Here is a 12893-nt window from a genome sequence, read left to right on the forward strand (position 1 = left end):
CCTGGCTAATTTTGTATTTTTTAGTAGAGACGGGGTTTCTTCATGTTGGTCAGGCTGGTCTGGAACTCCTGACCTCAGGTGTTCCACCTGCCTCTGCCTCCCAGAGTGCTGGGATTACAGGTGTGAGCCACCACGTCCGGCTGGTCTGTGTTTTATTTTCCATTAGTTTCTATTTCTGTTAGTTTCTATTTTATTATTTCCTGTCAAACTTTAACTATTTAGCTGTTAGTCTGACATAGACTAGAGCAGAAATTACATCCTTTTTTATATATATTTTTTTCTTTATTGGGTACACATTGTTGGCAGCATTTTCCTTAGTGACCTACAACATGGTGATTACTGTAATTAATCTTAACTGTGTTACACGATTTTTTAATGTCAGTAACTTAAAAGTGCATTGGATGATCTCTAAATGAAATTATTCTAAAGCATGTAGTGAGGTTCTTGAGTTCCTAAAATTTGTTTCTTTAGAAATTTTTATATTGTAGGTTTTTATATTAGTGTTTTTTAGAAGTTACGCTATCATTCACTTCAACTCTGGGCCTACACAAAATAGGGAGTGTTCAGATTAAATGCTAAACTTGGCTCTCCTTAGACACAGTGCCTTGATTCACTGCCACTCTGACTGTCTTCTACCTGCTCCTCACTCATCTGCTGGGGCCTCTGTCCTGTTTCCTAGGTACTGCTGCTCTCACTACTGGAGCAGGGGCTTTCTCTCTCATCCACTCTCTGTAGACTCAGGACAGTTCCTAGAAAATGGGAAAGATTTAGAGGTCCAAAACTAACATCATGAACTGTATGGGACCTAAGGAGGAATATTGTCAGAAAGAGTTCCACGGAGCTATGTTCTGTTCCCCAAGTTACAAACTGTGTATAGTAGCAGTTTTCATAAGTTGTGTATTAATAAAGCTTTGTGCTACAGGTGCTTAGTTGGTCGTGTTTCTTTTTTTTTTTTTTTCTCACTCTGTCACCCAGGCTGGAGTACGGTGGCACAGTCTCAGCTCACTGCAAGCTCCTCCTCCCGGTTTCACGCCATTCTCCTCCCTCAGCCTCCCAAGTATCTGGGACTACAGGCGTGTGCCACCACACCCAGCTAATTTTTTTGAATTTTTTTAGTGGAAACGGGGTTTCACCGTGTTAGCCAGGATGGTCTTCATCTCCTGACCTTGTGATCCACCTGCCTCAAAGTGCAGGGATTACAGGCGTGAGCCACTGCGCCCAGCTGATTGTGTTTCTTAATGTATTAAAGATTATAATCTTCCATCTCATTTTCCAGGCATATACGAACATTTATTTCAGGGTATTTAAGTACTTTTTTTAGTTTTATTTTCAGCTTTTAACTCGAAAAGGCAATTTTGCCTTATTATGGAGACTTAATTATATATATACATATATATATATATGTATATATATATCTTGTAAACAGCTAGATTCATCAAAACACTGTAGATCCCTGAGGTTACTGGGTTATTCCAGTAAATCCAGGACTCAATTACTGAAGAGACAAAAAAGTGCTCTGATAAGTTGGAGATAAAAATCTTTTGAGGCATAGAGAAAAAGGTAAGATGGCAAATGATAGGTGTCATGTTGTTTGCCATTTCTGTGTTCTCTTGATGGTGGCCTGTGCTGGGCAGGAGTCCAGAACTCAAGGGGAAAGTAACAGAGATACAAGAGACTTGACGTCTCTGGTCTAGGAGCTTCCTAACAAAGGATAACTAAAGTGTAGATGGGTTTATCACAGAGCACATTTTCACCATTTCTCTACCTACCAAATGATATGGGTAAATTTGATAAGTTTAAGCCAATATTTTAAATAATTGGGCAACAATTAATATCCCCCTACTCTGACTTTTCTCAGAGAGATTTTAAAAACTGAGAGAAAAGGATTTAAGATGGGATAATCTCTAAATCCATTGCAAAACCTGCTTTTTATTATTATTATTATTTTATTATTATTATACTTTAAGTTCTAGGGTACATGTGCACAGCATGCAGGCTCGTTACATAGGTATACATGTGCCATGTTGGTTTGCTGCACCCATCAACCTGTCATTTGCATTAGGTATTTCTCCCAGTGCTTTCCCTCCCCCCGCCCCCCACCCCACAACAGGCTCCAGTGTGTAGTGTTCCCCACCCTGTGTCCAAGTGTTCTCATTGTTCAATTCCCACCTATGAGTGAGAGCATGCGGTATTTGGTTTTCTGTACTTGTGATAGTTTGCTCAGAATGATGGTTTCCAGCTTCATCCATGTCCCTGCAAAGGATATGAACTTACCCTTTTTTATGGCTGCATAGTATTCCATGGTGTATATGTGCCACATTTTCTTAATCCAGTCTATCATTGATGGACATTTGGGTTGGTTCCAAGTCTTGCTATGGTGAATAGTGCCGCGATAAGCATACGTGTGCATGTGTCTTTATAATAGCATGATTTATAATCCTTTGGGTATACTCCCAGTAATGGGATCGCTGGGTCAAATGGTACTTCTAGCTCTAGATCCTTGAGGAATTGCCACACTGTCTTCCACAATGGTTGAGCTAGTTTACACTTCCACCAACAGTGTAGAAGTGATCCTATTTCTCCACATCCTCTCCAGCATCTGTTGTTTCCTGACTTTTTAATGATCACCATTCTAACTGGTGTGAAATGGTATCTCATTGTGGTTTTGATTTGCATTTCTCTGATGACCTGTGATGATGAGCATTTTTTCATGTATCTGTTGGCTGCATGTCTTCTTTTGAGAAGTGTCTGTTCATATCCTTTGCCCACTTTTTGATGGGGTTGTTTGTTTTTTTTCTTGTAAATTTGTTTAAGTTCTTTGTAGATTGTTTTTATTTTTTATTTATTTTTATTTTTTTATTTTTTATTATTATACTTTAAGTTGTAGGGTACATGTGCATAACGTGCAGGTTTGTTACATATGTATACTTGTGCCATGTTGCTGTGCTGCACCCATCAACTCGTCATTTACATCAGGTATAACTCCCAATGCAATCCCTCCCCCCCGCCATGATAGGCCCCGGTGTGTGATGTTCCCCTTCCCGAGTCCAAGTGATCTCATTGTTCAGTTCCCACCTATGAGTGAGAACATGCGGTGTTTGGTTTTCTGTTCTTGTGATAGTTTGCTAAGAATGATGGTTTCCAGCTGCATCCATGTCCCTACAAAGGACACAAACTCATCCTTTTTTATGGCTGCATAGTATTCCATGGTGTATATGTGCCACATTTTCTTAATCCAGTCTGTCACTGATGGACATTTGGGTTGATTCCAAGTCTTTGCTATTGTGAATAGTGCTGCAATAAACATACGTGTGCATGTGTCTTTATAGCAGCATGATTTATAATCCTTTGGGTATATACCCAGTAATGGGATGGCTGGGTCATATGGTACATCTAGTTCTAGTTCCTTGAGGAATCGCCATACTGTTTTCCATAATGGTTGAACTAGTTTACAATCCCACCAACAGTGTAAAAGTGTTCCTATTTCTCCACATCCTCTCCAGCACCTGTTGTTTCCTGACTTTTTAATGATCGCCATTCTAACTGGTGTGAGATGGTATCTCACTGTGGTTTTGATTTGCATTTCTCTGATGGCCAGTGATGATGAGCATTTTTTCATGTGTCTGTTGGCTGTATGAATGTCTTCTTTTGAGAAATGTCTGTTCATATCCTTTGCCCACTTTTTGATGGGGTTGTTTGTTTTTTTCTTGTAAATTTGTTTGAGTTTTTGTAGGTTCTGGATATTAGCCCTTTGTCAGAATGGGTAGATTGCAAAAATTTTCTCCCATTCTGTAGGTTGCCTGTTCACTCTGATGGTAGTATCTTTTGCTGTGCAGAAGCTCTTTAGTTTAATTAGATCCCATTTGTCTATTTTGGCTTCTGTTGCCATTGTTTTTTGTGTTTTAGTCATGAAGTCCTTGCCCATGCCTAGGACTGAATGGTATTGCCTAGGTTTTCTTCTAGGGTTTTTATGGTTTTAGGTCTAACATTTAAGTCTTTAATCCATCTTGAATTAATTTTTGTATAAGGTGTAAGGAAGGGATCCAGTTTCAGCTTTCTACATATGACTAGCCAGTTTTTCCAGCACCATTTATTAAATAGGGAATCCTTTCCCCATTTCTTGTTTTTGTCAGGTTTGTCAAAGATCAGATGGTTGTAGATGTGTGGTATTATTTCTGAGGACTCTGTTCTGTTCCATTGGTCTGTATCTCTGTTTTGGTACCAGTACCATGCTGTTTTGGTCCAAAATCTGCTTCTTTCTTCAACTCCTTTCTCCACTTTGGATTTTTATATGGAAGTTTTATTACTTGGCTCGAGGTGTTCTAAACAGTGTTGGACATTTAGACATTCAGAAGATAAAGTCTATTCCTGTTATCCACAGCCCTGCCCTTTGCATTGGGATTGGTCAATATATTTTAAGTGGAAATAGCTTATATTTGCTATGCAGAGCACTATATATGTCATCAGTTCCTTCAGGGAAATTCCTATGTGTTTGAAACTTGACCTTAATAGGCAGGTAGTCAGCGTTTCAAACACAGTAAGAAATGTCTAGGTATGACTTGTATGCACTATTGGGTACCCCTTTATTTCCGTATATGTAGTTAGTTTTTAAAGTGCTGGTTATTTTTTAATCTGATTCTTGTTTAGTTTATCTTAATGTTGCAGTGGTCAGTGGTATACATTAAAAGGCAGTTATAATACTTTTTCTTCTTGCATGTCTAAAATTGTAATTGCAACATTCAATTGATTGAATTATCAGCTCCCTGAAAGTACTAGTCATGCCCCGCTTTTTTCTTTTCTATTTTAAAATATTGGCAACAACATTTTCCATTGTTTTACTTTCTCGTTTCTCTTTTTTGTTACGGAACTATAGAAATGATAGAGACAGAATTCTACTAATCTGTCAAACCTTGTTTCCTAGTCTCATCTCTGAGTGTCCAGCATGTTGTAGAAGCTTACATTTTGGTGCCACATTTAATTAGTTTGAGACGCTCTTTTATAGCACAGTTTTAATACATGGTTCATATATTTCAATTTCTTCAAAATAGTAACCATTTACTATACAGTAGTATATCCATCTCCTTTCCTAAAAGACAGATTTTCTGTATTCTGAGTCATATTTTGCTTATATTCGATAGAGTGGCAGATATACAATTCAGCATGAAAACTATTATTTATGTAGATATTGCAACTGTTTTGTCTTGCATTAGTTTAATGATAATACTTGAATTGTTTCTTTCCCAGTCTCACCAAAAATTCTCTACATGTTAAAAGCAAAAATTTGATGGAGTTTATAAATTGGTACTAATTTTATACCCAAATCTAAAGGCTTAAGTGTATATCTGTCTTTAAATATACAAGGCACATGTGCTTTGTGGAGAGAGATTGAAAACTAGTTTTGGACAGAAAATTTATTCAACCTTTAATTGTTAGCTGAAAGTAAAATTTCAGTTTAATAATATTTTCATATATTTTCATTTAAAAGTCAATTATTTTAAACGTAAATCATTCCTTTGAGGCCTGCCATGAACTTTTTTTTGTTTTTACTTGGAGTTGTAGTTGAAAAAATTAAAGTAACACCTATGGTGCTATTTAGTATAACATCTTAAAAATCTATGGCAGTGAAAGTTTAAGGCCTAGTTTTCATTAGTACCAACCAAAACAGGCTAATTGGTAACACTTTGTTCAGTGTAGCAAGATAAGGAAAATAAATTCAACCTGTTTTATTCTGCAATTTGTGATGAAAGTAGCTAATTCCTTCTTAAGTAAAGTTACTGAGTTTTTTGACTTCCCAGAATAATTGAAAATTTCAAATTATTACCTGAAATTTAATATGTTAAGAGTACTTGATATTTTAATGCATTTATTGCTTTCGAATTTGTAATAATTCGGTGAGGTAAGTTAGTTAACCTGGAGTGGTTTGAAAGCTCAAAATTATTTCTTGTTGATTTTCTAAGTTTGGTAGAAACGTTGGAAATGTCTTTCTTACTTGCACTAAAAGAATTATTTTTAGGGAATAATTCTACCCTATCTTAAGAATTTATAATTTTAAGGCCGGGCGTGGTGGCTCAAGCCTGTAATCCCAGCACTTTGGGAGGCCGAGACAGGCGGATCACGAGGTCAGGAGATCGAGACCATCCTGGCTAACACAATGAAACCCCGTCTCCACTAAAAATACAAAAAAATTAGCCGGGCGTGGTGGCGGCGCCTGTAGTCCCAGCTACTCAGGAGGGAGGCTGAGGCAGGAGAATGGCGGGAACCCGGGAGGCGGAGCTTGCAGTGAGCCGAGATCGCGCCACTGCACTCCAGCCTGGGCGACAGAGCGAGACTCCGCCTCAAAAAAAAAAAAACACGAATTTATAATTTTAACAGAGTGATACCTTCATCAACCTAAATACCAGTAAGTAATAATTATATACAATGTCAGAGAGTAGATAGCAATTATATGCCTTGTTTAAAAAGAAATACTATAATTTGCTGTATAAGTTACTAGATTGGCATCTTGCTGAATTTTATTAGTCAAGGAGTTGCACAGGAAATTTTTTTCTGATTTGAGTAAAAGGAAAAAAATCTCAGGTTTGAGAGTTGTTACAAAGATATTCTGATTATAATTGCTAAGATGAGACATAGGAAAAGAGACATTCTGTTTTTTACTATTATCTAGAACTTTTTTGGTCAAGTTAATATTTTAACATTGTTGGAAAAGAATGTGATGGTAGAGAGGAAATTGTAGCTCATGTTTGTTGTTTAGGTGAAGAAAATAAATTGGAAAATTACGAACAAAATAAGGAATGTCATCAATAATTTATATGTTGTGATATTTTTTATTTTCCTTCAGTGGAGGATATATAGGCATCAAGTCTTTGCTGAAATTAACAATCGTTCTTAGTGTTTTTCCTGATGGATCTACATCCCACATCTCATGGACTTGTGCAAATGCCTAGTAATTTAATTAGGACTTAATTCAGGATTCTTTTTTTTTTTTTTTCTGTTTTCCAAATAAATGTACAACTGATTTATTTATCCCTTCTTCTTCTTCTTCTTCTTTTTTTAAGGAATCTAGGTAAAAATGGCTTATCTAACAGTAGCATTTTGTTGGATAAATGTCCACCTCCAAGACCACCATCTTCACCATACCCTCCCTTGCCAAAGGACAAGTTGAATCCACCTACACCTAGTATTTACGTGAGTCTGAATTGACTGACTGGAAATAAAACAGTGTTTGCAACTACCTGTCTTTCATAAAATCTTTCTTTAAATTTATATGGATGCCCTTTAGGAAACATTACGATTATTGGCAACAGATTAAGTATTTTTTTGGTGGGGAAAGATACATTCAAAAAGATTTTGTAATAGCATTTTTAAAAGACCTTCTCAGCTATTAACTGTGATGATATTAGAATCATGAGAAATATTTTTTATTGCTCTAATTTTGAGCAGTATTAGGAAAAAGCTACCTAAAAGTATAACGTTTTTTGGGTAAACTGGGTTTTAAATCTGCATTCTACTTAGTTATGTGGACCTTAACATTCATTCTGTTTTATACATCTGCCCCCCAAAAAAGATACTACCTTCAAAATAAGTGAAAACGTAAGTGTGATAGTAGATATATGTCACTAAAAAATTTAATAGGCTATTTAAAACTAGATACTAGTTTTACTTTATAGAAATATAGGAATCTGATATAGGAAGTTGTTAAGAGTTCAGTCAAAGCAACTCCTATTTCTGTTTCTTCCAAATAGATCTTCCTACCCTATTTCCTTTCATTTTCCTGCTTCTATCCCAAATCAAAGTTTTTTGTAAGTATAAAGTTAGGGTAGTATGTGTATAATGATCTTGCATCTGTAAAATGGTACTGGAGTTTGTTTTATAGATTTAACCCCTTTGCCCTCTAGAGGCCAAATATTATCATATTAATTCTTCCTCCAACCAGTCATTGTTTATCCCTTACTATGTAAGGGAAGCACTGGGATAGACATGTAAAAAAAACTTGTAATGTGAGCTCTGAAGAGAAAAAAAAAAATGCAAAATTAAGTTTTTATCTTTCATGGGTCCTCTTCAGTCTGCTTTCTTTGATAATATGTTTAGGCACAATTTTTTCTTCTTTTCCTCTCTTTTATTGTGATTTTTAAAAAAACACATAAAATTTACCATCTTACCCATTTCTAAGTGTGCAGTTCAGTACTGTTAAGCATATTCACATTGTTGTCCAACCAATCTCCAGAACTTTCTCATCTTGACAAACTGGAACTACACACTGAACAACTCCCCATTTCTCCCTCCTCCAAGCCCCTGGCAACTACCATTCTACTTTCAGTTTCTATAAATTTGACTATTCTAAATACCTCATGTAAGTGGAACCATACAATATTTGTCTTTTTGTGACTGGCTTATTTCACTTAACATAATGTCCTCAAGGTTCATCCATGTTGCAGCATGTGTCAGGATTGTCTTTTCATTTTAAAACTGAATAATGTTTGAAACACTTTGATTTTAAAGTTTAATTTCAGTTTCATTTCTCCTACATATTTTTGTCATGATAAAATGGACGGGAGAAATGTATGTGGTTACTATCTAATTTAAACTAGAATCAAAAGTCATAGTGATAAGATACTGTCAAATAGAAATAGCACCCCATAAAATGCATTATTTAAATTGTGAAAAATAATATTAATTTGGAGCATAATATTTAAATAAAAGCTCTGTTTTCCTGAGATCTAACCACATATTTTAATTTTACAGTTGGAAAATAAACGTGATGCTTTCTTTCCTCCATTACATCAATTTTGTACAAATCCGAACAACCCTGTTACAGTAATACGTGGCCTTGCTGGAGCTCTTAAGTTAGGTAAGCCTTAAATAAAAAAAGGAAAAAGTTTGTCTATTTCTTTCGCTGTCTTTTAACTTTTCAAGCACTGGCAGAAACTTTTTTTTTTTTTTTTGGTATTTTAATTTTTTTTAGTACTAAGAATGAGAGAGAGTGTGTGTGTATATCACTTCTTTAATCCATGATGTGAATATATTGTTGGTGATACTGGTTACTGGCAATTCTGTGGTGGTTTTTAAATTTAGCTATTATTTGGGTCCATTTACATAATTGTGATTTAGGTTAATAGAAAAAAATTGATTATAAAATGTAGGTGAAATTTGATGCTACTAATAAATACTGTAGTCCCATAAGTATTTCCTGGCATCTGCAGAAATTAAATAAATAAATGAAATTTCAGTCCTTGCACACTTAATTCTTTCTCCGATGGGATGACATAGCAGTTATATTCAAGGCTTCAGCTAATGGTTCTGCAAACTTGGCACATAGCTCAGGTTGTGCAGAGGCCCTAGTTTTTTATGGGAACTGGATACAGTGCCATAAAATGCTTTACCTTCTTCCTTTAAAAAAAATACAAGCACTTAAAATATTATCCCAAATATAATTTTCATTTTTTAACTACATTTATGTATTCATGAAGACCTGGGACTTTTCTCTACTAAAACTTTGGTGGAAGCTAACAATGAACATATGGTAGAAGTGAGGACACAGTTGTTGCAGCCAGCAGATGAAAACTGGGATCCCACTGGAACAAAGAAAATCTGGCATTGTGAAAGTAATAGATCTCATACTACAATTGCTAAATATGCACAGTACCAGGCCTCCTCATTCCAGGAATCATTGAGAGTAAGTATTTGTATCCTAAAGATTATTTTAGGACTTTAAAGATGATTTTACTTTGGAGTTTTGAAAGGACACATTACTTTTATATGCATCTCATCATTTTATGTTACATAAAATACTTTGTAAGTGCTATCCAGTTTTCTTGTAGGTATGTATGTATGTATGTATGTATGTATGTATGTATGTATGTATTTTGAGACGGAGTCTCCCTCTGTCGCCCAGGCTAGAGTGCAATGGCACGATCTTGGCTCACTGCAACCTCTACCTCCCAGGTTCAAGCGATTCTTCTGCCTCAGACTCCCGAGTAGCTGGGATTACAGGCACGTGCCACCACGCCCAGCTAACTTTTTTGCATTTTCAGTAGAAACTGGGTTTCACCATGTTGGCCAAGCTGCTCTCGAACTCCTGACCTCAAGTGATTCGCCTACCTCAGGCTCTCCCAAACTGCTGGGATTACAGGCGTGAGCCACCACACCCACCCTCGGTTTGCTTTTAGTAAAGTCTAAACAAACCCATGGGTTCGTGAAGTAAATATCATCATGGGGAAATAGAATTACTGTCTAGCGAAATATGTCCTTCATTTCTGGGATACTTTTTTTAGAGCAGGGTTTCTTAACTTCCGTAGTATTGACATTTTGGACTGGATAATTCTTTATTGTGGGGGGACTGTCTTGCACCTTGCAGGGTATTTATTAGCATCTCTGGCTTCTCAAAAATATCTCCAGACATGTCAAATATCCCCTGAAGGGCACATTCGCTCCTGGTTGAGAACCACTAATTTAGAGGATAAACTAAGTCTTAGGTTTATTTTATGCTTGCAAAATCCCGTCTTGTCTTCCCTTTTTTTTCTTCTGCCAGATTAGTGTTATCTCATAGACAACTCCTGCAGGAAACATTAGTGTTCTTCTTACCAATCTTAGGCTATAAGAGAAAACTGAAGGAGGAAATTAAAAAAAACAAAAATATAAAACTCAGAGGGTTATTATTATTAAAAGACCCATATAGCCCTTTCAGCACTGAAGCATTACAAAAATCCTCTAGCACTATAATGAGAACTTTGTGAATTCTCCTACAAAGTGAACATAATACATCCAAATAAATGAGTTTATTAAATGTATTACTCAAATACTTGTCTGCACTAAGTTGTTTGTTCTTCACATATCCTACCACTGATAGTATGTGGCTGAAAGTCTTTAATTTGTGATTCATTAGATTTGCTTGTTGTCTCTGTTTAAAATTCTGCCAACTCATACTTTCAATCAAGATAGCATTTCTACCTGTAAATTATATTTGTCTTCCTTTCCCACTTGCCGCTCCCTATATACTACAAAGAAATTCATCCAGTAAAAACTATTCTGTGACTTTACTGAGTTCCAGTGAATTCGTTGTCCATATAAATCTGTAGTTCAAACTTTCAAAAGGCTTCAAGTACCTGCTAATATTATAGTCAGGATAGAATAAGTAGTAAGAAGGAGTCAAAGATCATCAAAGGAAAATTTGGAGGAAGAGTTGAAAAGCAAAGATAGTAAGAGGCAGTCTATTTAAATGGGGAGAGTTCCATAACCAAAGAAAGCATGGGGGTTTTTTGTTGTTTTTTTGAGACGAAGTTTCGCTCTTGTTGCCCAGGCTGAAGTGCAATGGCATGATCTCGGTTCACTGCAACCTCTGCCTCCCGGATTCAAGCAATTCTCCTGCCTCAGCCTCCCGAGTAGCTGGGATTACAGGCATTTGCCACCACATGCAGCTAATTTTGTATTTTTAGTAGAGACGGTGTTTCTCCATGTTGATCAGGGTGGTTTCGAACTCCCAACCTCAGGTGATCTGCCCACCTTGGCTTCCCAAAGTGCTGGGATTGCAGGCGTGAGCCACCGCGCCCGGCCAGCATGGGGTTTTTTAGTATGCTTTAAGACATGGACCATTACATGTGAAAAGTTTGACAAATGTTCAGACACTATACATTTAAAGGAATGGAAGCCAAAGGTCAGAAGTACTGCTAACTTAGAAATCATAAAACAGTGTTAACAGATACCATGTCCGTGACTCAGGAGTTGTAAATAAAAGTAATATTTGCATTGAAAAATACCTATATTTATCCAGCACTTGAATTACCAATGTTAGAAACATTTTGTCATTTGTGTATAATTCTTTGTGGAATAAATACTCCCTGGAAGAACTTTTCCTTTGTTCATAATCAAGAATAAAAAGTATCTTACCTTCTACACACATATATAGTTGTGTACACATGCACACACCTCTGCTAGCTTATATCATTTGTAATCAAGATTGGGATGTCCTAGGCCTTTCAGCTTTACTCAAGTTTTCTCTCCTCTTGAAAATGGGGCAAGTATGAGAATCTGTAATATAACGTTGTGGCTAGTGGAGGAAGTTGGATACCATGCCGGTGAGATTCGACTTTTCTTGGGTATTTATTTATTTAATGTGGTGTTTGAAGAAATTTTCATGTGTAAGAGGCCTATAGAAACTTAGTTTGAAGGCCAGGTGTGATGATTCACGCCTGTAATCCCAGCACTTTGGGAGGCTGAGGCCAGTAGACAGCTTGAGCGCAGGAGTTTGATACTAGCCTGGGCAACATGGCAAAACCCCGTCTCTACCAAAAATACAAAAATCAGCTGGGCATGGTCATGCGCACCTATAGTCCCAGCTACTCAGGAGGCTGAGGCAGGAGAATCGTTTGAGCCCAGGAGGAGGAGGTTGCAGTGAGCCGGGATCACACACTGCACTCCAGCCTGGGCAACAGGAGTCAAACCCTGTCTCAAAATATTAAAAACATGAAACTTAGTTTCAAAACACAAATAATACTATTCAATCTAGATATGAATTTTTTTTTTCCGTTGTATGGTGGAAAGGATTGCCAGTTGTACAACACTAAACTAGAATGCTTTTTGCTTAATCTATAGGAAGAAAATGAAAAAAGAAGTCATCATAAAGACCACTCAGATAGTGAATCTACATCGTCAGATAAGTAAGTCATTTTTAATGTCCACTTAGTATTTCTTTTTAAAAGGCATGTTTCTAATCCTGTGTCTCTTTTTTAAGTTCTGGGAGGAGGAGGAAAGGACCCTTTAAAACCATAAAGTTTGGGACCAATATTGACCTATCTGATGACAAAAAGTAAGTCCTTATAGTAATATTTCTGTGAACTAATGCAAAGAGTTATCCTGTGCTAGACTGGGAATTCTCTACAATTTCCTCTTCTGTTTCA

General features: G+C 36.5%; 1 protein-coding gene across 34 annotated transcripts in view; it reads left to right on the plus strand.

Annotated features, from left to right (window-relative positions):
* KDM6A (lysine demethylase 6A) overlaps positions 1-12893 on the plus strand; it is a 236173-nt gene that overhangs the window by 194510 nt on the left and 28770 nt on the right. For all 34 annotated transcript variants that reach the window (XR_012429950.1, XR_012429952.1, XR_012429951.1 and 31 more), the window contains 5 exons: positions 7056-7185; positions 8743-8848; positions 9468-9673; positions 12589-12653; positions 12728-12802. Coding sequence is in view for 28 of the 34 variants with exons in the window: in XM_045383349.2 (XP_045239284.1) it covers positions 7056-7185; positions 8743-8848; positions 9468-9673; positions 12589-12653; positions 12728-12802 (582 nt within the window). In the remaining 6 variants the exon portion in view is untranslated. The remainder of the gene's footprint in view (positions 1-7055; positions 7186-8742; positions 8849-9467; positions 9674-12588; positions 12654-12727; positions 12803-12893) is intronic.

The sequence above is a fragment of the Macaca fascicularis genome, chromosome X (assembly GCF_037993035.2).
Source record: "Macaca fascicularis isolate 582-1 chromosome X, T2T-MFA8v1.1".
NCBI lineage: Eukaryota > Metazoa > Chordata > Mammalia > Primates > Cercopithecidae > Macaca > Macaca fascicularis.